This window comes from Phodopus roborovskii, unplaced genomic scaffold (genome assembly GCF_943737965.1).
Source record: "Phodopus roborovskii unplaced genomic scaffold, PHOROB, whole genome shotgun sequence".
In the NCBI taxonomy this organism is placed as follows: domain Eukaryota; kingdom Metazoa; phylum Chordata; class Mammalia; order Rodentia; family Cricetidae; genus Phodopus; species Phodopus roborovskii.
In genome coordinates, this window is record NW_026126416.1 from 11,330,978 (window position 1) to 11,357,025 (window position 26,048).

Sequence of the window (26,048 nt, forward strand, 5' to 3'; positions counted from 1 at the left end):
GAGGAACCACCAGGTAAGAGACTGGGCTGAAGGAGCCAGTGATCTCATTTCCAAAAGTCCTTTTCAATTCTCATGGTCCAGGGGTGACTGATGACTTCCTAGGGGTGCACCCTTGATATCAGCAGAAAAATGCCTTCGATGCATAGTGAGGGTTTGGTTGAGGCAGGGCAGTCAGGGTAGTGGCCAAGTTTCGTGGTTAAGCCACCATTCTGGAGGATGTGGATTGTGGATGTGGGACAGGGATGCAATTTGCTAATAGGAAAGTTTTCATGGAAGCTGGGTCCAGAAATGAAATGTAGATCTAGCCCCAGAGTTTGTGTGAATATTGGAGAAAGCCTAGGGCTTTTACAGGGATGTAATGGGTGTTTGTTATTTAGATTCCAAGGGTCCAAGTTTCTAGTTTACCTCTGGCTTACACAGCTAAGAAAAGTGAGGCCCAGACAGCTACCACTTTGTGTCACAACAAAATTTTCTGCTGTGGCAGAGGAGGGCAAAGCCTCACAGTACCAAAGGGAATTTAAGTGAGTTCACATTCCTAGAGGGAGATAGCAGAGTGTTGGTTTTGAGTCAGTCCACATATTTTAAAAGTAATTTAAAATTTTAAATATAATTTCATGCATAAAATATATTTGCATAAATAGACTTAAGAGAACTGCACATTTTGTGTATGCATATATAACACATATACAACACATATTTCTACTATGTTTTAAGACAAGGTCTTACTCAGTCATCCAGGCTGCCCTAGAATTTGTGATCCTCCCCCCTCAGCTTCTTGAATGCTGGAATTCCAGGTGAGTGCTGCCATGCTCTGCTTTATATATGTATCTATTCATTTAGTGGAGTAATATATTTGTGGCCTGTATGTGTCCTAAGAACAAACATTGTGTTAAAATCATAATATCAATACTGAAACCAGGAATAGTGGTAATTCTAACCCTCAGCAAGTTGAGGCAGGAAGATGGCCATGACTTGTCAGGCTTGTCTGCATAGTAGGACCTCATCTTGCCACTTCTCCAAATTAAAAAAAGGAAAGAAAATGTATCACTAATATTTTGAAATATATAGACATCATCAATTGTATCACTATACATTTTCAATTGTATCATAATATTTGTCACAAGAAATAAAAAAATTGGAACTAAATTTCAGATCAGGATCACTTCATAGGGTTACTATATTTTTCTTTTCTAATCTCTGTGAGTTACTTGGATTGTCTGTGTTTTTTTTATTGCGTTCTCAGGTTTGAAGAGGCCAGGTAATTATTTTATACTGCTCCTCAGTGGGGGTTTATCTACAATGTTTTTATGAGTAGGCTCTTGCAAGGTGTTTTAGCATTGGTATGCTTCTCCATGCAGTGTACAGTCTTTTAAGTGTGGTAACCACAAGTTCACAATAGTAGTTAGGAGCACATTTGCCTATCAGTGAACTTGCAAACTGAGGACAAGATACATCTGTGGACATGAATTTTGCTTCTTGGTAACTTATTTCTGGACATCCATAAACAAAGGCCTATATAACTAACAAACAACCTATTTCAGTGGACTCCAATTGCTATAATTATCCAAACAGAAAGCAAATCATTAGGAGTGGAATTCAGAACAAGTTGGTTTATGTATTTTTTTTATAATTCTTTTTCTTTTAGTTTAGAAAGGGAGCATAGCTGGGCAATGAAAAAGTAAACGGGGTGTGTGTGAAGAAATGAATATTTTGAGTGCATCCAACGATGCTAGAACTACAAAAGGATGTAGTAATTGAAAGCACTCAACAAGAGGACATTCCGCTCTCAGCTGAGTGGCATACGGATGCACATAAAATCATATGCTGTCTCATAAAACTCAATCAATGAGAAGCAGCACGAGATAATTTCACACAGAAGGCAAGCACACCACATTATTTAGATGAATAAAGTAAATATAATTTTGCTAGAGGAGTGAAGGCTCGACAGCTTCTTTAAACAGATGTCTTTCATGCAGTAAAACAGCCTTATTACATATGGTGTCTCTAGCTCTTGTGTCAACATGCGGCCAGTGGAAGCAGGCTATAGTTGCTTTGAGTAAGACAGCATTCAACTGCATATCAGTAGGATGTTACATAAGGTTAGTGTGGCCTAAGAAAGTTATTTGCATGGAGAACTTAAGACTGAATGCTAAGAGTTTTTCGCTTCACAATTCATAAAGCTGGTGTTTTTAAAAAGCTAAATGGAGACATCAGATTAGGTGAATTTGCCAACCTACCCAAGAATTGATAATAAACTTTGCATATAAAGTGGAGTCTATCATCATTCAGTTTTCAGAATCTATCACTTCAAGTGTTCACCAACTCCACAGGGCTTAACAAAAACTTGTTAATAAAATAGTAATTAATGTTCTTCCAAAATTAGCAGATTTGCTATGGCCAGTGTTTAAGGAACTTGAGAGTAATAGAAAGTCATTGGTCCAACCCTTGGAACATATGACTCTCACTAATCTTGACCACTTCTGGACCACACCTAAATATTTGCTCTCCATGAATAACAGTCTGTGGGCCTAAGAACCACATTTCCCTCCACCAGGGGATGCAGAAGGATGAAAGAGCTCAGCTGTATTTTGTTTTAATACTGAGTACATAGGCTGCATGGAATTCAAACTATGACTGATGCCTAAGGACTGAACATGGACCTATCAAGTCTAGGATGAAAACAAACAGGCAGTGACACAGGTAGGGGGTATCTCACTAAGGCTTTTCTCTCCATCCATCTAGCATTCCAGAATGAAAACTTAGAACAAACATTATTTCTCTGGTGTATCAGGGAACCTTCTGCCTCTAGGGTAGGCTGGCATTCCATTGATGTTCTTCAGTTCCCCTGTTATTTAAAAAGAATTGACTTCCACATGAAAGTCTGTCTTCTAAAACGTACTTACATATATTTTGTTCCTAGCTGAATTAAACTTTATGGATATAACTGGATGATTCCAACCGCTATTCATTGAGACTTGAGGAAGGTAATTAATCAAAGCATTAGCATCACTGGTGTCATCAGCCAGTGGCAATTGGATGAAAGCTACATAACCTGACTTCCCAAGAACATCATCTGTTAAAAGGGAAGTGCTGTCTACTGCTGAGATATGACTGATTTTGTGGGACAAATGGAATATCCTGAGGTCTAGCCCCTTCCTCCCTTTCTCCTTTAGCTCATCAATCATCCTAGGGTTTCCTGTATATGGGCACTCTGTTAAACTTTGAATGACTTTGAATGTATCTTTGAATGACTCCCTCTATCTAGTTGTGAAATTCAAGCTCCTCAGCTTGTAGTGGGAAACTTCTCCTGAGTTGGCTACAGCCCACTTCTTTGACCTCATCTCCCAGTCTCCTACCATCTAGTCAGAACAACCACTTGTAGCCTCTTTAAGACCCCTGGTACTTTGTTATACACCCTGGATCCTCATCTATACATTTCCTTTCATTTGAATCTATGCAAATTACAGACCCCAACATAACTCACATGATCTTGACATTGCCTGCTTCATGAAGTCTCCCATTAATTGCCTCATATGCATAGATACTCACCAGTGTTCTACTTACTTAGAAAAGAACTTCTTTTGGGAATTCCTTAAATCCAGGGTCTATGTTTTACATAACTTGATGTCTTCTCTGTAACAGATGATGTTGATGCCTACCTGCATTCCCTTAGCCCACGTGGGAGTTGTCCTGAAAACAGCACCTATACATGCCAATGTTTTCCATGTACCTCTGCTTTGTGGGTGTTCTCTTTTGTTCAAGATTCATCCACATGGGGCTAGCAGAAGGGCTAAAGATTGGATGTTTTCCAAGAGCAACCCCAACCAAGGAAAAATGGTGCTGCCAGTTAAATTTTGAAACTTTCTCACTGTTCAATGGGATAATTCAGAGACATGGTGACCATCAGAGGATCTATAGAAGATTGCCATGGTAATTATCCTCATTTTGTTTGTTTCTCCATAAATCCATTCTCAGAATTAGTCTCCTCACACACTGGACTCTGAAATTGACTATATAGCTTCTTTGGCCAGTGAAACTTAGTAACTGACACAAGCAAAGGCTCAAAAAGTATATACTGGGACTTGATATTTTCTCCCCTTTCTTAGAATTTTTGTTATACCCAACCAATTGAAACACAGTTCTCTCTCTCTCTCTCTCTCACCCTCTCTCTCTCTCTTCCTTCCTTCCTTTCTTTTTTGGTCTAAAAGTCCATGTTTCTGTGACATATATCATATCTGCTTAGGGGATATACTCAGTATACATGTACACATTCATCACATGAACTCTTTTTCCTGGTGTGACTGTGACCTTTATTTTTTTTTAACTTTGTTGCAAACTCATTCAAACCTTCCATAATCATTATATGGTTCTTTCCCTTTTTGCCAGTTAACTATATGGGGTGATTTATTTCTAGCTTCCACTGTTGACTTTAAATTAGGGCCCATGCTAAACCTCCATGAAAATGCAGTCATCCAAGATACCTTTCTGCTGGTACCTATCATTTCTTTTCATCCTATCCTTCCTCTTCATCCTATCCTTCCCCTCTTCCCCTTTATCCTATCCTTCCCTTCATCCCATCCTTATGCTTCATCCCATCCTGCCTCTTCATGCTATCCTTCCTCTTGCCACAAAGTGCTGTTCTCAGACTTTAAAAGATCACAGGTGATTATTTGTTTCCCACTTTGATCCATGTTTTTGGACTCTGCAAAGTCTTTTTTTGTCTCTCCCCACTAGTCTTGTCTAATGGTACATAGAAATGTAGTCATCAGAAATAAACTAGAGTTGATTTTTGGATGTCAACTATCTTCTTGCGTTTGAACTTCTATTGCAGCAAAAGATAATGGCTGTTATCTGGTGAGACTAAGTTTTCCCTTACTGAAGCCAAGAACACGCCAAAAAGAAAGATAGTATTTATGGATCACCTTTTCCTTCCTCTGTTAGTAGGTTCTTAATTAACAAACAAGTCACAGAATGTTAGGCTATTAAGAGCAATTAATCAATTGGAAGCCATTTAACACAGGCACGAAGAGGGTCATCAGATTACCATTTCTTGTATGCCTAGTTCTCTCTCTCTCTCCCCCTCCCTCCCTCCCTCTCTCCCTCTCTCTCTCTCTTTCTCTTTCTTGTGAAAGAGTGGTGTGTATATGTGTATGAGTACACATGGTTGACTTTATTGTATTTGCATGTATGGAGGCCAGGGATAAGCTTCAACTATCTTCTATCACTTTCTACTTTATGTTTTGAGACAGAGTCTCTCACTAAATCTAGAACTCACCAAATCATCTTGACTGCCCACCACCGAGCCCAGGAACTTGTCTGTCTCTGTTTTCTAGGACTCCAGTTACAGACATACATAACCACATCCAGCTTCCTTTTACATGGTTGTGAGATCTGAACTCAGTCCTCCTGCTTGCACAGCAAATACTTTTCCCATTTAGCTTTCTTTACTGCAGCATCTTATCACATACCTGCCTGTTCTACAGACAGCATCACATGAGGATGCTAAGATTTTAGGTCTGTCTCATTATTTATTTTTATATTTATTGAGTGCTTACTGAATACACAGTATTGTGTTAGTTACTATGGTGGTTTGAATGAGAATGTTCCCAATAGGCTCATATGTTTAAGTATTTGGTCTCCTGTCGGTGGAACTTTTTGGGAAGGATTAGAGGTGTGGCCTTGTTGAAGTAAGCATGTAACTGGAGTGGGCTTTGAGAGTATAAAAACTTACATAATCTCCAGTTGCTTTTTTGTTTGTTTGTTTGTATGTTTCATGCTTACAATAAAGGACATGAATTTTCAGCACGTTGTTCCATCCACCATACCTCCCTGATATAATAGTGATGAACTCTTATCTCCTTGGAACTGTAAGTTCAAATAAGCCTTCTTTTCATAAGTTGTTTTGGGTCATGATGCTTTAGCACAGCAACACAAAAATTAGTTACTACAGTCACCAAGAGTATACTAAGAGAACTATAGATTCCTATGCTGTGTTTCATCAAAGGTAAATCCAACAGGCTGTTGCTGGAATCCTGACTCTATGAGAAGCTTTGTTTAGATTTTTAGAACTCATAAACATTTTAGGAGTAAAAATCACAAAAAGCAGATTGGGAGGGCCTGAAGTGAACTGATATGATCAGCTCAATGACTGAAATGGCAGACCTTTAAGGCCAGTCACTCATAGGAATGCCACTTGGTCTAGTTTTTATCTCCTTCATCCTGAAAAGCTGGTTCAGTGGCCTCAAAGAATAGATGATAAGCAACAGCACCACTGTTCATTGAAAGATGTGCTAGTTATTTTTCTACCACTGTAATGAAACACCATGACCAAGATAGCTCAAAAAATAAAGTATTTAATTGGGCTTACAGTTTCAGAGATTAGAGTCCATGATGGTGGAGTAAAAGCATGGTGGCAAGAACAGCAGAGAATTCACATCTGGGTCCATAAGCAGGAGGTGAGAGCACACTGGGGATGATGAAAATCTTGAAACTTCAAAGCATGTCCCTTCAAGTGACATTCCTCCATAAGGACACACCTCCTAATCTTTCCCAAAGAGTTCCATTTGGGACTAAATATTCAAACATAGGAGCCTATGGGGATCATTGCTTGCACACAAATGCTCAATTACACAACCATTGTACTAGGCATGGTATCTCATGCTTGGAATCTCAGAAGGTTAAGGCAGGAGGGTTATCGTGAGTTTGAGGCCACACCCAGGTACATAGTGAGTTAGCCAGCATGGACTATAGGGAGAACTCTTATTTTAAAAACAAAACAAAACAAACAAACAAACAAAGCAAAAATAATAAAGAAAACAAAGCAAAAACCCAAACAGAAACAAATGAAAAAAATAACCGCAGCAAAATAAATCAGCAAACAATAAATAAAACAACATAATATCATATTTAGTCTCCTTTTTCTCATGTGTAAAATGAAGTGCAAAACCAATACTTTTCTAAAAATCTCTGCCTTCTCCAACAGGCTGTAACTCTATAATTGCAGTTATTATTTGTGAAAATGTAAATGACTCTGAATAAACCAGTTAGAATAATGTAGACTCAATTAGTGAGGAATGTCATAATATTTTGGTGGAGTAGCAATCTGTCAGTGGTGTGACAAGTGTTTGGAAATCATTGTTCATAAGAGTCATTCTAATCATATCCAACCACACTGCTTCTCCCTCCCTTCACCACCATAGTTCTGGAAGGAATCATTGGTACCCACAGATGACCTTCCTTATGAAGGCTCGTGCTCAAAGGCCTGTGAGCTTTACAGTTTAGTGCATATCAACCTCTTCATCTTTACATTCTACTCTGAGAACATGCCAGTCCCAGATTAGAGAAACAATCAACAATCAGTTTGTGGGTAAGCAAAAGTGTCATATAAATACCTCCATAGACAGGACAACATTGAGGTCCATTGCACATCATAGAGCTTTAGTTATCCCCAGTGTCAATACTTCTTTTTTTCTCCATATCCAATCTGATTTTTTCTTTAGAAAATTATTCTATAGTGTTATTTCTAAATCTTTCTCCTCAATTATCTGCTACATAATAGCACTGGCCATGAATTGATAAGTCTTCCTCAGGTCTCTCTCCAGTTCCCATCAGCAGTGTCAAAAATTTTGTTTCCCTTCAAGCCTCATCCTCTATTCCCTTACTCTAAAGGTTGACTTTGATTTCCTGCCCTCTAAAATAATGACAACTATGGTTGCCTTTCTTGTCACTGTTCCAAAGTACATGTCAAAAGAAATCTAAGGGAGAAGGGCTCATTTTGGCTCATGGTTTCAGGAAATACAACCCGTTGGCAGCAGGGGAGTCTGCAATGGTAGGAGCACAAAGGCAACTGCCCTTCACATCAGAGTGAATCAGGAATCAGACAATAGAAGCAAGAATGGGTTAAAATCATCGAAGGCCCATCCAGTGGTCCACGTTCACTAGCTGGGCACCATGCCTCCAGGATTCTACAGCCTTTCAAAACAGTGTCACCATCTAGGGACCAAATGTTCAAAACACAAGTGTGTGGGGATATCACATATCCAAACCATAGCAATACCATTACCATTTGATCATAGACTTTGTGTGTGTGTGTGTGTGTAAAGATCTCCTCTATTTTACTATTAATTCCTAAGATGGAAGTTGTAGGGAAACAGAAGTATGTCAATGGCTCACTTGATGGTTGTCAATAGCTTAACAAATAGAACTTCACTGCCCATTTTCCCCATTTAATCCTTTAATCTCAAATTGAGGACAGCTCCCTTTTTATGCTTGTGCTGTTCTCTTTGTTTTTCAATAAAAATGAAAAATTTAATGAATGAATAATTGGGGCTTGAAGAAGTCTGGCATAATGATTTGTAGTGGAATTAGAAATGAATTTCAGATGGCATAACTGTAAGTAATGTCATACATTATGGCTTTATATAGAATAGAAATTTAACAATTATATGTAACATGATACTGAAGTGACATATCTAACCAACACTGATCAGTATGAGCAGTAAGAAGTCCTAGGATCCTAGTTTTTCCATTTTTTAAATCACTGAGTCTATACTCATTATAATTTGTAATATGCCATTAAATAATTAAACATGTAATTAAATAAACATTTACATATTCTCATTGTCTCTCTCTCCTCAACATGTAATGAGAAATTCATAAATCTTATATATGGTATTTTTTCTTAAACTAAGGGAAATTTATTATAAAATATCTTTTATATAGCAAAGTTATTTGAAGCATAATTTAGTTTTCTCCAGATTGGTATTGCCATAAAAGCAGACACAGAAAACAGTGGAATGGAATTGAAGACCCTGGTATTAGTTCACACACATATGAACACATGATTTTTAACAAAGAAGCCAAACTGTAAAATGGAAAAAAAGAAACAATCTTCAACAAATGGTACTGGCATAACTGGACATCAACATGGAGATGCTGGACTCAAGTCTAAGTGGATCAAAGACTCAAAATAAATCCAGTTACATTGGACCTGAAAGAAAGAGAAGTAGCCTGGTATGTATTGGCCCAGGAGATCATTTCCTAAATATAACACCAGTAGCACAGACACCGAGAACAACAATCAATAAATGGGACCTCCTGAAACTGAAAAGCTTCTGTAAGGCAAAAAACACAGTACATAAGACAAAATGGCAGCTTACAGAATGGAAAAAGATCTTATCAACCCCACATCTGACAGAGGGCTAATCTTCAAAACATATCAAGAACTCAAGAAACTAGTTATCAAATAATCCTATTAAAATGGGATACAGATTTAAACAGAGAATTCTCAACAGAAGAATCTCAAACAGTTGAAAAGCATTTAAAGAATCGCTGAATATCTATCATGGATAAATAAGAATCTGGGAAAACAAATAGGCTGATGGATGTTTATTCGGAGAGATCTCCTGGGTAAACTGTAGGTGGGGAGATGGTAAAGAGGACGGGATGGAGGATGAGAACATGAGGGAATGGGATGGTGGAGTTGGGGGAGGGATAGAGTGGGAAAGCTATGAAAGAAATATCTTAATAGAGGGAGCTGTTAGGGAGAAACCTGGTGCTAGGGAAATTCCCAGGAAACCACAGGGATGACTCCAGCTAAGACTCCTAGCAATAGTGGAGAGGATGCCTGAACTGGCCTTCCCTGTAACCAGACTGATGATTATCCCAACTATCATCACAGAGCCTCCACCCAGTAACTGATAGAAACAGATGCAGAGATTCACAACCAGGTACCAGACAGCTCCTAGAGTCCAGTCAAAGAGAAGGAAGAGATTATATGAACTAGGTGTGGGATGAGTTCTCAAAAGCATGATGAGAAACCCTCAGAAACAGTTGACCTGAACTCCTCAGAGCTTATTGACTCTGGACCTAAAGCTGGGAATCTGCATGGGAAACAGTTGCGTAGTCTAGTATGTCTGTGGGACGCTTGGCAAAGGGACCAGGATCTATCCCTGGTGCATGGGCTGGCTTTTTGGAGGCCATTCCCTATGATGGGATGCCTTGCTCAGCCTTGATGCAGGAGGAAGGGTCTTAGTTCTTCCTTAACTTAATATGCCAAGCTTTGCTGACTCCTCATGGGAGGCCTTACCCTTTCTGAGGAGTGGATGGAGGAGTGAGGGAGGGGGGAACTGCTGTTAGTATGTCAAATGAATAAAAAAATGAGAAGAGATTGTCTTAACAAAGTAAATGTGTATGAAATGAAAATATATCATCATTTGTTTCATTTTATTATTGTATGCATTAACTGTGAAGAGTCTATTTCACATAATTGCCATTTCTTAAACTCAATTGTACCTAATGTGATATCTTTTGTTTAAGAATTATTTGTATTGATCATAAATACAAATCATAAATACAAATCATAAATTATTAAATAAAGTTAATAAGCAAGAAATAAAAATAATAATTTTAGTTTTCTCACACTCTCCTCTTTTGTTGTAGTCTGTAATGATTAAGTCAGATGATTTAAAACTTAAAGGCAGTATGTCTGATGCAATTCCACTTCAGTAAGTGGGTTGTGCATCTCTCTTTTCTCTCTGCATACGTATACATAGATATTTGTATTGAAATGATTGGTGATCGTCACCTCTGAGTCATGATACCTGAGATAATGTTTTTAAATGTTCCTTATAGTGTGAAGCCCTGAGTTCTGTTTCGCTCTGTGTCAGAGTCAGAGTTTATGTAATTATTTCACACACAGTCTAAGTTTTTTTTTTTTTTTAATTTGGCTTCACTCACCAGAAGATCTCAGCATATGACATGTCCCAAAACATTGTAGCCAAATTAGCTTTGGGACAAAAACATTCTGCTAAGTCAGTGCAAATTTTTTATATTAGTTTTACCTGCTTGTACACAACAGGGTAGCAGCATTAACTCAAATGTGATTTCTTGACTCCTTAGTCATCTGTGATCTTGTAAACCAACGATCAGGATTTGTAACCAATAAACTTCAATAGACAAAGTTAAATATAACTCCTGTTCTTTTATTTTTATAATATTTTATTTAAATTTGAAACAAGCTTGTTTTATATGTCAATCCCAGTTCCTTCTCCCTCTTGTCCTCCCCTGTTCCTCCCACGAATCCCCATCCCATCCCCTTTCTGCTCCCCAGGGAGGGTGAGGCCTTCCATGGGGAGTCTTCAAAATCTGTCATATCATATGGAGCAGGGCCCAGGCCCTCCCTCATGTGTCTAGACTGAGGAAGTAACCCTCTATGTGGAATGGACTCCCAAAGTCCATTAATATACCAGGGATAAATACTGATCCACTACCACCAGAGGCCCCATAGACTGCGCAGTCCTCCCAACTAACACCATATTCAGGGAATCTGGGTCAGTCCTATGCTGATTTCCCAGCTTTTAGACATGAGCTCCCCCTTGTTCAGGTCAGATGTTTCTGTGGGTTTTTCCAGCCTGGTCTTGATCCTTTGCTCATCACTCCTCCCTTTCTGCTTTTGCTTTCATCAGCTACTAGATGAAGGCTCTAGGATGGCATATAAGGTAGTCATCAATTTCATTATCAGGGAAGGGCGTTTAAAGTAGCCTCTCCACTATTGCTTAGATTGTTAGTTGGGGTCATCTTTGTAGATCTCTGGACATTTCCCTAATGCCATATTTCTCTTAAAACCTACAACGGCTTCCTCTATTATGGTATCTTTTTTCTTGCTCGCCTCTATTCTTTCCCTGACTCAATCTTCCTGCTCTGTTGTGCCCACTCTCCCCTCCTCTTCCTCCTAATTCCCTCTCCCCTCCTCCTCATGCTCCCAATTTGCTCAGGAGATCTTGTCCTTTCCCCCTTCTCCAGGGGACCATGTATGTCTCTCTTAGGGTCCTCCTTGTTTCCTAGCTTTTCTGGCTGTGTGGACTGTAGGCTGGTAATCCTTTGCTCTATGTATAAAATCTATATATGAGTGAGTACATACCATGTTTGTCTTTTGGTGACTGGGTCACCTCACTCAGGATGATAACTCCTGTCCTTAACTATTGCATTATTTAGGTTGCAAATGAAAACGAAAATGTGCAAGTTCAGTAAAGGTTTTCTTTTTTCTTTTTTTTAAATGATGGATCTGATTGCAAATGTGAGATGAAACAGGAGAAAAAAAATTTAAATCTTACTCTTTTTTTTTGGTAAAGCCTGGCTTCTTTGAGAAGTTATAGCTGATTGTATAATTATAGCAAACTCAGCTGTAGCCTCAGTCACCACCACCATGTTGAACATGTTCTATAGCTGTAAGATGCCCTGAACTAGATCTAGAGTCCCAGTTTCATTCACTTAAGAAGTACTGTCATCTCTCCTTTTGTATTTGATCATGCTTTAAGCACACACTATTTTTTTTTCTGTGCAAAGATCTCCTCCGTTTCAGTATTGTTAATTCTGAAGTTGGGAATTGTAGGGAAACAGAAGTGCACCAATGGCTCACTTGATGGTTGTCAATTGCTTTTACTTCCTGGCTGAACATTTTCTTACAGAGAAAAGGATCCTACAGGGGTAGTTTTTGGAACCGCAATTCTTCCATCACATTTTTTTTTTTTTTTTTTTTTTGGTGCTGGTCAAATTATCATCTTGCTGTCCAAGAGTTTCATCACTGAAGAAGTACATATTAAGCATTTATTGTAAGTAGCTTTATTGGCTGCAATAGGCAAATGGAGCCTTAAAAGAATTTTATGCTCTTCCTAGAGAAAACAAATTAAAAAATTTTAGAGAGTTCACAGGCGCTCTCAAAGGTGTTGGAAGATTATTTTTGTTGTTATTTGTCTTGGTTTAGTTGTGAGGTTATAGACTGATGTTAGCGATGTAAAAAAGGGAATTCTTACTGATAGCATATAATCTTGGGTAATGTTGACTGTTCTAAAGGCAAAGTCACAAAGCTCAGTGCCCTACTATAACATCTCATTTCTTACCCATGGAAACTCTCCTAGGTCTGCAATCAGAAATCAGACTCCTTTCATTTTGTGACTATGTTACTGCCATGATTTGGCTTTCAAAGTTGTTCTTCTCAACTTTTCAAAGTTGTTCTTCGGCCTCCGAAGAAAAGAAGCATGACCAATCATTTGGTAGGGATTTTTCTTTTAGTGCATTAGGCATGGGCCAAGAATACATTATGATTTCTGCTTACATGAGCTGGGTTAGAATTGTTACACTTGTATATAACACAGACCGAGAAATGTGTGTTTACAGCATCTCAAGGCAAAGGGGATGTGAGTTGGATGATTATGGTTTCAGTTGCTCCCACAGGTGACTTTCTGGAAATTGGATCTCTGTTGGCTTGATTTAGTCTCATGGAAATGATTCTCTTCTCTAAGGCAGCTAGTCAGTCAAAATCTAAGGAAGACAGAATGCCAAAGTGCAACAATTACCATGGTCTATAATGAACCAACTTCATGAAATCTAGGATCCAGGCCATTTCATAGACTATTACTAATCCACAAATAGATAGATTGTTATTGGGTTTGGGTCTATTACTTCCCTGATCTATCGGAAGTAACATGCAAAAGGGTGTTACTGGGCCACTGTCTGGTCATTGCCACTACCAACAAAAGATACAATATTCTATGAACTCAGCACTGTGATTAACTCCCATAACAGTACATTCACTTTTTGCAACCATAATATTTTTAATTATTTAAACATTTTTTAGAATATTATAAGTGTATACAATGAAATATGATTATATATACCCCTTACTTCTCTTACAACTCTCTGAATGTCACCTGCAAATCCCCTCTCATCATAATGGCTTTTTGTTTGTTTGTTTATGAGAACCCACTAGGTTCAGTTAGTACTGTCCATATATGCATGTGTGTGTGGGGCCATCCATTGGCAAATAGGAAACCCACCAGAAAAAAAAGAGTGATTCTCTCAATTCCAGAAACTATCCACTGCCAATAGTTCCTTAATAAGGAACAGAGGTCTGGAGATCATTTACCTTGTCTATTATGAAATTTGGACTAGTTTGATCTTTCATAGGTCTTATATAAGTAATCACAATCATTGTGAGTTCTTGACCGTCATGAACTCACAATGGTTGTGATTACTTGGCTCTTACATTTTTCCTACCTCCTCTTCCATGATATTCGCTGAGCCTTGGTGAGAGTAGAATTAAAGTAGATGTCCAATTTAGGGCTGAGCACTCACTCTCTTATTCTCGGCACTCTGGCCAGTTATGAACAGATGTTGAATAAAAGAGAGTGTCCAAAACACAGCATACTGTGAGACATTTTACTCTAGCTATTTATCAGACAAAGAGGCAGTGAAAATCGGAAGGTGGCATGACCTCACCCTACCAGAATGGCTAAGAGCAAAGAGGTGTGAAATATCAAATGTGGATGAGAGTGTGGAATAACTTAAGCCCTTAGGCACTGCTTGTGGATACATAAAATGTTGTAATTGCTTTGAGAGACCTGCGGTTGCTTGTCTGTAGTAGGCAGAATTTTGAGAGGTACATCAAAACTTGTTTCCCAGTTTTGATGTTCTTTAGAATCTCCTCCTTCAAATAAGGCAATGTGGGGTGGGACTGTAAATTGGATGAATTTCACTTTTGTAATTGGATTAAAAAGTGTTGGAGGTAATAATCAAACATATTTAGGCTACCAAATCAGTTTTTCTTTTCAGAAAAAAAAAATCAGAAGAGAAATTATGCTGGTGGGTCTGACCTAATCAGGTTGACCTAAGAAAAGGACAGGGCCTTTGCAGAAGGAAGATATTTGAATGGTGAAGGCCTGTGGAAGGAGGCTAGCTGCGAGTCAGTGAAGGTAGCCTCTAGGAGCCGAGTCTTGCTTGCAGCAGCCAGTGAGGAAATGAAAATTGCAGGCCTACATCCATGAGGAACAGAAAGCTTCTGAAAATCTGGGTGCACCTGGAAGCAGTTTATTCATTATCGTGCTTCTAGATGAGGATAGTTCTGGCTGATGTTTTGATTTTATCTCTTGAGGACTTTATAGCAAAAGACACCACTAAAACCTACCAGATTCAATGCAGTTCTACAGGGCATATATTATTGTAGTGATTTGTCACTCCAATTTGTTCTAGTTCTCTCTCTGTTGCTGTGATAATCATCATGTCCCAAAGCAACTCAGGGAAGGAAGTGGTTAATTATGCCCACAATTCCAGATCACTGCCCATCACTGAAGGAAGTTAAGGAAGGAACTCGAGCAGGAATTGCTCACATGCAGCATGTTTTCTTGTACAATTGCATAGCATCTTGGGGGGGGGGTGGCACCTTCCTCCATGGGCTGGGCCCTTCCTCATCAATCAACAATCAAGACAATTCCCCACAGACTTGGTCATAGGTCAATTGGATTTAGGCAGTTCCCAGGTAACTCTTCCTTGGGTCAAGTTGCCAATAAAAATTCACCAGGACACATAATAATTAAAAAATAAAAACAAATACAAACAAACAAACAAAAACCCAATACTACTTTCTAACCCCAAGTGTATGCATGACTCATTGAATCCATTCTAGTAATTTCCAGCAGAAAAGCACATGCATGTCTATTAGTGTCTATTGGGAGCTGGTGTTAGCTTTTCTGGTGTTTACCTAAATCTCAAATATTTGATCCCTTATGTAAAATTGTGTATGATTTGTATGTAGTCAACACATATACTTTTGCAAGCACTTTAAATAATTTATACTTACTTATAGCACCTAATTCAGTGTAAATGCTATGTAAATAGTAAACAAATTTGGGAAACATAACCAGGTAAGAAACATCTGTTCAGTACAGATGTACCTTTAGTTTTAAAACATTTTCCACCCATCTCTGGTTGAGTCTGTAGATAATAAGCCACCTGGTTATGGAGTGCCAGCTGGAGTTGCTATCCCCCCAAAGCAATATTTATATTTCCTAAACTCAGAAGTACCCAATGAAGCGATAGAGGGCCTTAAGGTTTCTGGTAGTAATATTTTCTTGACATCAGTGCACATGACACAATTGTGCTCATTTTGTGAAAATATTAAATTATGTTCTCTCATAAGTTAAATTATACATTCATAAAGTACAATGATCCAAAATTTATTTTTATTACCTTCCAACATAATTGTTAGTAGATTGCTTTTAGAATTGAAAAATATTCTTACACACATTAAAAATGATCATGCAATGTTTCCTGGGCAAGCACCCCAGAGTTAGTATTCCATGGGTAAAAACCCAAACACATTCCAATGAAAACAAAATTGCCTAACAATGTTTAAAATGTTAACTGTTAGAAAAACTTAACTCTTTCCTTATTTTGCCCAATATTCCCTTGCTCACAAATGGCTGAAACTGTTTGATATGGAATGTTATTACTTTGATAACTAATTTTTATTTTCCATTTCAGAAGAATAAAAAAAAAACAGTGTTCTGAGAAGTGGAGGAGTCATTTGAAGTCAGTTTTGTCACTATCTAGTTCTTGGGGAGAGAATCGGGCTAAAATAAAACAGAGAGAGATTAGACATGTATGTTACTCCATTTACTGGAGGGAACATAAGTATTTGCTAACCATTATCTAGTGACAAAGTAATTGACTCATGAACGAAACCTTTCCCAGGATTTCATGCCCAGCATAGCATGAGACATCGGGTAGGAAAGGGAAGACCATCAAAGTTTATCTCTTCTGAAGAAACATACAAATGTGCACCATATCGATGCCAAAGCAAATGGTAATTATAGCAAAGGTAAAAGGGAAGGAAAGGGAAGGGAAATGTTTTCTTATTTTCAAAATGGTACCTCCAAAGCACTGTTCTTGTCAGTCGGGGATGACTTCCTGGAGGCAGCTTCTAGTCAAGTGAATTAGAATTTATATTTAGGTTATGCCTTTTGTCAACATTAGGCAGATGCTTATACCTTAGAGATTTGAGTTTCACCTGAGAGCTATGGTTGATGCTAATGTTTGTATTCCTTTGGCAAGGTTAGGAGGAGATTACCTGTAACACAGAAGGCTACCCCTACATGCATTGCTGCCCCTTCCTTTGTATGAATAACCAACTTCTAAGGATCTTTCATACCTAATGCTGAGCAGGAAAAGCTGGGAGGCTGCTAAAGCTCAGAGAAATCACAGAGAAGGCTGTCTTGTGGTTTAAAATGCAAAACAAATGACAAAAGTTGGGACAAGTACAGAGCAGTACAATGAGACCAAGAGAGAACAGTACCTGGAAAAGAATAATAAGCCAGGCTAATAAGTTCTTTATGGGCTATGGAGCACAGCAGTGTGCTGGTTAAGGTGAAGAAGCCAAGAATACATACATGTCAGCTCTGAATATTTAACTGCCCAGTGGAAAAACAAACCTGCCTCACTTCACTTATTTACACAAGTGAATAAGGACAGAACAGAGGCTACCAGCTGCCCCTGCCTTGTGGACATTTGGAGAGGGAAAACTCTTTATGCCTGCAGTATTTGCCAAGATTTAGGTACAGGTCTTGACAGATCAACAACATGTGGATCCAAAGAAGGAAAAGAGGGCTTGTTGAAGGCAGGGACTGTACCACGAAGCTTCTTCAGGCAAAGGAACCTTATCATACACTGATTAGTTCTTGAAAATGCATCAGGGCAAAAGTCTCAGGATTTTGTTAGGAGGTACTATCTGAGGGGATAAGGAAAGATAATGAAAAAGGCAGTAAAAGGAAAGCCTATTCTTCACAGATGAGAGTGTTAGCTTTATGTTGCAATACAAAAATCAGTGGACTCCTCTCCGAGAATGGGGAGAAATAGTCAACTCCCAAGTACATATGTCCTTTGGTTCAAAGTCTACTCAATACTTTCCCTAGTGTCAATGTCACCATCGCAACTGTTAAGTTCTCCTTCAGTTATTCATCCACAACAGAAAAATTAACTATATCGAAAAAGTGAAGAGATGAGCCATTATCAGACTCAGCTATTCTTACCTTTGATTAAGTTTATAGTATCAGAACCCAAGGATGTGTTTTCAAAAGGGAAGAAAAGGAGATGGGAAATCATTGCATCGGGGTCTACCTTCCTTGTGAGAAGGGACTGACACAGAGGGCACCCACAGGTAGGGTTTCATGGTTACTGAAGAATTAAGGACCTTGCTGCCTCATCCCTCCCTAGCACACCCCAGGCCCACAAATCCTCTCAACACCCAGCAAGGGTTTTCTAACAACAGAAGAACTCTTACAGTTGCTGAGAAGATTAAGTGAAAATGTAAGGGAGAGGGCTGGAGAAAGAGTTCACAGTTAAGGGTGCATACAGTTCCCAGGACCCACAAGGAATAGTTCACAACCTTCTGTCATTCCAGCTTCAGGGGGATCTGAATCCTCTGGCCTCTGCCATTCTGTATATACACACGCAGTCACGTACACAGTTGATAATAAAATAATTTTTTTTCAAAAAGGAAAATATGCAAGGACTATGACATATGGAGGTTCTCACTGTCAGTTACCAGCTAACCATAATCACTCACATCCAATGGCGCTAGGACCCTGGGTCTTGCCAATTATTTTTGGCGGGGGGGGGGGTGAGGTGAAGAGGGTACACTTGTTCCACAGTTGGATGTCATTGGAAACAGCTCCAGTTAGGGAGGCCAGCGGAGTGCTCCAACAGCAAGAGTCTGGTCTCCCTTGTTCCACCCACACTTTTTTGGAGCAACTAGTTCTTTGTGTGTGAGACCCGCCCGCGCACCACCAGCAGATATGCGCCTCCTCCAGGACCTCTGGGAAACTCAGGGCCAAACCCAGCTGTGGTGAAAAACGCGCTGCTATGCTGATCAGAGGCGGGAGAACCAGGCTCTTTTCAAGGAGTCTTGGCGGCTGAGAGCCCGGTGAGAGGCATAAGAAGTCCTACCAGAGGAGCCCAGCCTGTGCGCCCTTCCAAGAAGAGATCCCACTGTTCTCTTATGCCTGCTTCCTTGTGGGGACCAGGAGGGAGGGGATGGGGCCTAAAACCCCACTGACGTTCTACCTGTCCACGGGTATCAAGCGGCATTCTTTGTTTGACCTTTCACTTCCCCTGCTCTGGCTTGTCACATCCCCACTCTCCCCCAACAGTGCCAGGTCCCCTAAGGACACTCCAGATCTCGGACACAGATACTTCTCAGGAAGAACAAGCAAGTCACACATGTCTCCTGCCAAAAGCATTTTCTCCTCTGCCCCCCCTAATATGAGTACCCTAACTTCTCTCGAGGTGACCAGCAGCACCCGAAGCTCGAAACCCCATCCAACTGCCCGAACAGTTCAACTCGGGCAACTTGGAATGGGGATCGCCTTACTCCCCGGGGAAAGCCATGCTGGCTGCCCACATTTTCAGGAGAAAACACCTCGACTTCTGCGTGGGGGAATCCCCCTCAGAATCCATCTCTCTTGGCGGCGTGGTGTCCCGCAGCAGCGAATTAAGAACTCTGCAAACTGGAGTGAGCTTTGGGGGTGGGAGGTCGTGGGAGGGGGCCAGAGTGCAGAAGTTCCTCTCGGGTTTTGGAGAGAGAACCCCATTCATGTTTCCAAGTCAGAAAGCTCTTGTCCGCGGGAAAAAAAGCAGGGACCGAAGTCGTTGGGAAGGAAGTCCTCTAGGCGTGGGTCGGAAAACTGGGGTGAACTGCAACGCTCAATCTTCGAGCCTTATCGGTGGGAAACTATTCTTCCTTCGGGGTGTGGGGGCGGGGAGACTTCCCTGGCAAAGCAGTGTCTACGTCAAGCCCAGCTGCTCTGGACTCTATCCCTCTGTCCCCAGGCAGCCTGGAGAACTTAGTACCTCCGACAGCAGCCTGGGCGCACAGCATCCTTTGCAAGGTGCGGTCCTATTCCCCCCCCCCCCCCACACACACACCAAGTCAAACACTAACAAATTATTTCGCTGACCTTTCTAATACAGATGAAGGACATTTTAATTACATAACCCACGAAAGATCACCGGAGGCAATGTCGTGTTTGAGAGCCGATGGCAGAATAACTGCATAGCATAGGGAAAAAAAAAAAAAAAAAAAAAAGGATAGAAAACTTGCAAATCTGCAACGAGATTGCGCAAGGCTGTCCCTCCTCTGGAAACAACATGTGAAATGCATGGGAGAAATCTTACCTTTCGGACTCCAAAGCCGTGTTCTGCTGCAACTTGGCGAGCCTCTTCCTCTCCGTCTTTATGCAACTCCACAAGAAAATGATTCGTGAAGACGGGTCTCTCGGCAGACGCAAAAACCATAACACAGAAGAGGAGCCCCGCCGCCTTCCACTGGGTTCCACAACCGCCCTCCATCCTTCTTTGGGAGTGAAAAGTAGGGCTGAGAGGCGCGCAGGCGGGTGGAGCAGGGGAAGAGGAGGGAAGATACAAATAAAAAATAGGTATGTAGTTTTTGTTTCTGTTTTTCTCTTTAAAAATCTTTGTATAGCAAAAGAGGCAAAAGAGAAGCTTAGCAAACGGCAAATCTGTGCGCTGTCCACCAGCAGCTAGCTGCCAGAGAAGCCGTGGAGTCGCGCAGCCGGGCTGGCTGGCAAGGGTGCGAATGTGCGGAGCTATGTGTACCGGAGAGAAAGAGCTAGTGTATGTCTGTGCTTGGATGCTAAATCTGCATTTTCAGCTCCTCCTCGGCTCCAATTCCACAGGGCTGGAGGCGAGCGCCAGCCCGAGTGACGCGCGCCCGCCAGCGGCCAATGGAGACTAAAGGAACGGCGGGCCCCGCCCCGGGCCGCCCCGAGCCCGCCTCCGCCCGCCCCAGCCCTCCTCCGCCCAGCTGGCTGCCTGGGTCCCCGGGGGCGCCGCTTGCCCGCGCCCCCGCCAGCCCAGAGCGCCTTTGCTCCGCCCGGCCGCCGCGCGCCTAGGAAAATCCCCCCGCTGCCACCCGCTGCTGGCGCCCGGTGATGTCATTGTTTGTGGAAATCTGCACAGCTCCGGGAAAGGAATTACGGTGCGTGCGGCTGTCAGAAGCCCCGAGGGGAGCGAGGGGCCCGGCCGCTCCCTGTTGCTCTTCCTTACTAGTCTTCAGCTACTAAACAACTCTCCTCTCTTTTCCCTTCTCTCTTCCCTTCTCCCTGATCTTTTCTCACTTCTTTTTCTCCTCCTTTCCCCTCCCACATTCTCCCTTTCTCCTAATAACAAAGCAAATTTGGTCCTTCCCGCCCCCTCCACTTTGGGCAAATCCTAGGCTGGAAAGAGCATCCTTCTAGGGGTGACTCATGGGGCGGGAAGGAGCTTTTCTCCTGTTTGGTTTCCCCATGCTCCAAGCAGGCCAGAAACTAAACATCTGGCAGTTCAGCGGGAGTCCGGGATGCACCCCCCTTCCCACTTGTGATGGCTAATAGAAGAGACTCTTGTAGAGTCAGTGATGCACCTGCATCCCAAGACTGCCCAGAAGGGGAAGGTGTGATGCTCATGCTGGGGGGCAGATTTTTAGACTCTGGGATTGCAACTGCATCAGGACCCAAAGGAGAGTTTAAAGAGGTGTAGTCAACCACCCCAGGAGCTGGGTCAGGATCCTGCTAATGTCTTTGCCTACAGGGTAATTCAGGTTGAGCAAGCGGTGTGTGTTTTGGGGGGTGGGGAGACAGTCCAGTGAACTACTAAGGTCTGACTTCCCTTTTTTGCTCTAGTGTGAGGAAGTAGACCGGTTCTGCTGTAAGAAAATGAAGACCATTGCTCTAAGTAACTTAAGTATTTAGTTGTTAAGGAGTATATTTACATTGTTTACCTTCTGGCACCAAAACCAAAATCCTGCCATAAATTGGATAATCAGGAAGACACATTTTCTTAGGAAAGAGAGAGAAAAGGGAGGGAGGAAGAAGAGAAACTGAGTTTGTAACATGGACAGACCATAACACAGCCAGCCACACCCAACCACTCCTACTCTACTCTTCCCCTTAATAGCACAAAAATCATGGTCTAGACAAGAAACACAGGACTGGTAGACATGAACACGTGCTTACACAGTGCTTTCACTGGCAAAGCTGTCCCCCAGATAAGTGTAAGCAGACATTATAAGACGGTTTTCGTCCAACTGTAGTCTTCAGCACACCACATTATCAATTTTGTTGAATGGCTTTAAGAAAATCAAGTGAGACACTGGGAAGGTTCAGAGAGCATTCCAGAGGGGAAGCAAGGGTTTGGGGGAAATTGTTAATGAGATGACATCAGCCTGGGAGCCCCAGTTTGGAGCAGCATGCACCAGCTCATTTCTGCCAAGAATGTTTTCTTTTATCACTATGTTGTGCCTCACCATTGGACTGTACCTCAAAAGTTTCCTTACCCAGAGACCTCCAATTTTTCCTCTCTTTTTGTTTTCCTTACAGTTCATCCATATTTTGAACCAAAGTTCTGGTTTCCTGTGAAGCAATAACCACATGCGTCCTCCTGTCCCATATTGTCATTTGAGAAAAATGGCATCAAACGTGAAAATTACATTAGATAAATTCACCACTTGGGGAGACTATTTCAAAAGCAGCAACTGAGATACAATCTAAGCCTTTAGGAAACAGATGTGAAGAGCATCAAATAAGTCAATTTAAAAGATTATAGGTGCCGGGAAGTAGCAGTGCTAATGCAGCTAAATCTCTCTGAAATTACCATCTATTTAGATTATGTATTAATTTTTCTGGAACCACTGAATTATACTTCATTTTCTAAATAAACTTCAAAGATGGAAGGCCAGTGTGTGCTCAATCTACTACCACAATAAGTGCCTCCCTGGGACTCCTATAGAAATTTGATTCCCTTGGTGGTGCTGGTGGGCAGAGGTAGGGCTGTTGAAATGTGGCTGGATCATGATCATTCTGCCCTCATGAGTGGTTTAATCCATTTATGGATTAATGAGCTATTGAGCCACAGTGGAAGTGCCATAAAAGTAAACTTTTCCTGGGTAGCTTTTATTATCTTGCCATATGATACTCTCTATCATGTTATAATACTGCAAGAAGCTCTTACCATTTGGCAATGTCATGCTTTTGGATTTCTTAACATACTTAACTGGGAACTCAAGAAATCTTTTAGAAATTGCAGTTTGGGGTAGTTTGTTATAGCAACAGCAAGTGGACTAAGATGCAAATATACATTTTAAATAATTAAAGTTATAAAATGAGGCACAATCTGAATAAACATGGATACCTAAGTCTGATATATATGTATATATAACATATATATACATATATCATATATATATATATATACATATATATCAGACTTAGGTATCTATATATATATATATACACATATATATGTATATACACACACACACACATATAAAGTGTTTTACCTGCATGTATGTATGTGTACCTTGTGTGTGTGTGTGTGTGTGTGTGCACAACCTATCAAGGTCAGAAAGAGGGCAGTAGGCCTACTGAAATTGGAGTTAAAAACAATTGTGAGCCACCATGTGAGTGCTAGGAATGGAGCCCAAGCCCTCTGCAAGAGCAATAAGTTCTCTTAGCTGCTGAGCTAGCTCTCCAAATCCTGATGTCTATAGTGGTTTATAGTGTATAATTTATCACAATACTCTCAGCACAGCAGAATGAAAACAGATTTTTTGTGACGCAAGTGCTAAATTTTTAATCTACTATGGTACTGTAAGCCAGTGAAGGAAATGCACTGAAATATTTGATTGGCACTTGAAATGTAAATACATTAATGTGTGCACAAATCTGCTCTTCTAGAGAAGAATTATTGTCCAAACTCATTTCTAATATCAATAGATTTAGACAGAGAAAGGCAACAGGAGCGGGGGCAGCAGCAAAGTGACCCAGAAACCATGATAAGATCTGCTGCAGTTGTCAGTGGATGCCACTTGGGCCAAACCATTAAATCCTTCTAAGTTTGCATCTGTCCATCTGTGGAAACTGAGTTTAGGCATCCTCTAGATCCTAAACTGTCCTTTTGGAGATACTATAGCCCATAATGTGGTGTGAAGCATCACCAGATCCAGGAGTGTTGATGACAGGCAATGGCTAAGAGAGAGTTTTCCACAGACTTCCCCCAACTTTTATCACATATACCTAAGTTTGTGGATTTGAGAAAAAAACTGACAAGTGTTGACAGTCAAAATCAGATATGGAGCCCATCAAGATCTTTGAGTTCTTTCCATTTATTTTCTCTTGTAGCTGTAGCAACATCAGGGATAATGTGTGCTACCAATCCCTACCATCTCATTGGAGATGCCTTCAAAGAGAAGAGTATTTCCATTTCATAATGACCCCTGCCAGCACACACATGCCACACCTTCATGAAGGCAGACACACACATACATGGTTAGGTTACAAGAACAAAAACTACCCAAGACAAGATTGGGATTTTATTTATTTTTTCATCAGGTGTATTCAGATTCTTCTAGGGGAAAGGCTTTGGATCCACAGACTATCATCAGGTCATGGAAAATCTTGCTCCCATGCCTGGGATGGGCAAACCAGAGTCGTCCCCATGAAGGACTTCTAGACCTGTGGATATTGTTTGAACCACTGGAAAGCTGTTGATTTCTCTTTCACAGGCTGGGATGTAAACATGCACATACAACTTAAGGTTATGATTCAAATATAGCTCAGATTGAGTCTAGACAGATGGTGCATGTCCTTAATCTCAGCATTTGGGATCCAAGGTAGGACAACTGTGAGTCTGAAGACTAATCTGGGTTACAAAATACCTATCTCAAAAAATATACACAATCTTTTTTTTTCTTTTCCCTCTTCCTCCTTCCCTCCCTCCCTTTTTTCCTCCCTCCCTCTTTCCCTCCCTCCCTCTCTCCTTCTTTCCCACCCTCTCATGCCCCCCCCCCCCCCGACCACCCTCCCCTCCCATCCCTCCCCCCACTCCACATGTAGGGTGATGCCTTCCAGGAGGGGGTATCTAAATCTGTCAAGTCATTTGGAGTAGGGACTAGGCCTTATCTCCTATCTCTAGGTTAAGGGAGTATCCCTCCATGGGGGATGTGCCCACAAAGTCCTTTTGTGCACCAGGGATACATCCTGGTTCCACTGTCTGAGGTCCCTTAGACTGTCCATGCCTTCTAGCAGAGACCCATGTTTAGGGCGTCTGAGTCAGTCCCATGCTGGATTCCCAGCTATCATTCTTGGGGCCCATTAGCTTCTCCTTGTTCAGGTCAGCTCTCTCTGTGTGTTTCTGTAGGCTACAGAAATATACAAAATCTTATTTAAACCAATTTGTGTTACCATTTTTGTGGTACCCATCTTGAAACTTCAAACACAACACCAACACTTTCACTTGGCAGCATGAATTTCCATTATCATACTATGCTGCTGTGTTTTGCTAGTAGGTTTTTCCAACTTTCTATGTCCTTCCTGTTTTTAACACACCTACCCATACTCAAGATTACTCAATGTTATTTTCTCTCTACAATTCTGCCGCATTCTGATCTCCACACTGAGTTCCCTATGCCAGTTGATTCTTATATTTCAAGGTGGTGCCACATTTTCAAGTGGTGTGAATTCTTTTGCACTTGCTGTGATGTAAGACCCAGGTACTTGACACATTTAAATCATATCCTAGGGTTATACTCATTCCTTCACAGTTAGTGGAACTTGGTTGCTCTTATCCCCAACTCATATCTTTTACCAATTTAAAAACTTTTTTTATTTTAATGATTTTTTTCTCACAAGTTGATAATCTTCAGAAAACTTTTGCTTTCTAAATCATCTTAAATTAATATTTGTGGAAATTCCTCAAGTGTTTTAATGTTTTGGAAGCAGTCAGTCTAGATAGTGTTAGGCCATATTCACCTTGCAACTTCCACCAAATCATCATATTTATTCAGACTAATCAACTCTTCATAAATAAAAAAGTGTTTCTTGCTTTGTTATTCTCCAGGATGTTGAAAATTTTTTCTTCTGCTAATTTGGCTTCTATTATTTTGATAGGATTTGAAGTAGTTAAATAATGAGGACCAAGGGCCCTTTTAATCTTCTTTGGAAAATTAGAAACACATTGCTATTCACTGTCTTTAGATTCCTCCCAGGTCTAGAGGACTATAGAGTAATGTTTGCTCACTTGGAAAAGTTAATTAGTTGTTTCTTAGGGCTCATTGGAACATTGCTATTGTCTGTAGAGAGTGATTATCTATTCATGAGTTCTTCACCTGTGCTTCTTTCCTTTTCTTTCTCTTGATCTTTAAAGAAATACAGGAAATCTTCCAT

The 26,048-nt window shown here is 40.8% G+C and overlaps 2 protein-coding genes across 2 annotated transcripts in view; both read right to left on the reverse strand.

Annotated features, from left to right (window-relative positions):
- The window catches only part of Pcsk2 (proprotein convertase subtilisin/kexin type 2), a 240,671-nt gene extending 220,137 nt beyond the window's left edge, over window positions 1-20,534 (reverse strand). The window contains exon 1 of the mRNA XM_051183273.1: window positions 20,005-20,534. Coding sequence (XP_051039230.1) covers window positions 20,005-20,178 — 174 coding nt within the window. The 5' untranslated portion in view covers window positions 20,179-20,534. The remainder of the gene's footprint in view (window positions 1-20,004) is intronic.
- The window catches only part of Snrpb2 (small nuclear ribonucleoprotein polypeptide B2), a 424,915-nt gene that overhangs the window by 3,963 nt on the left and 394,904 nt on the right, over window positions 1-26,048 (reverse strand). The window lies entirely within an intron of this gene.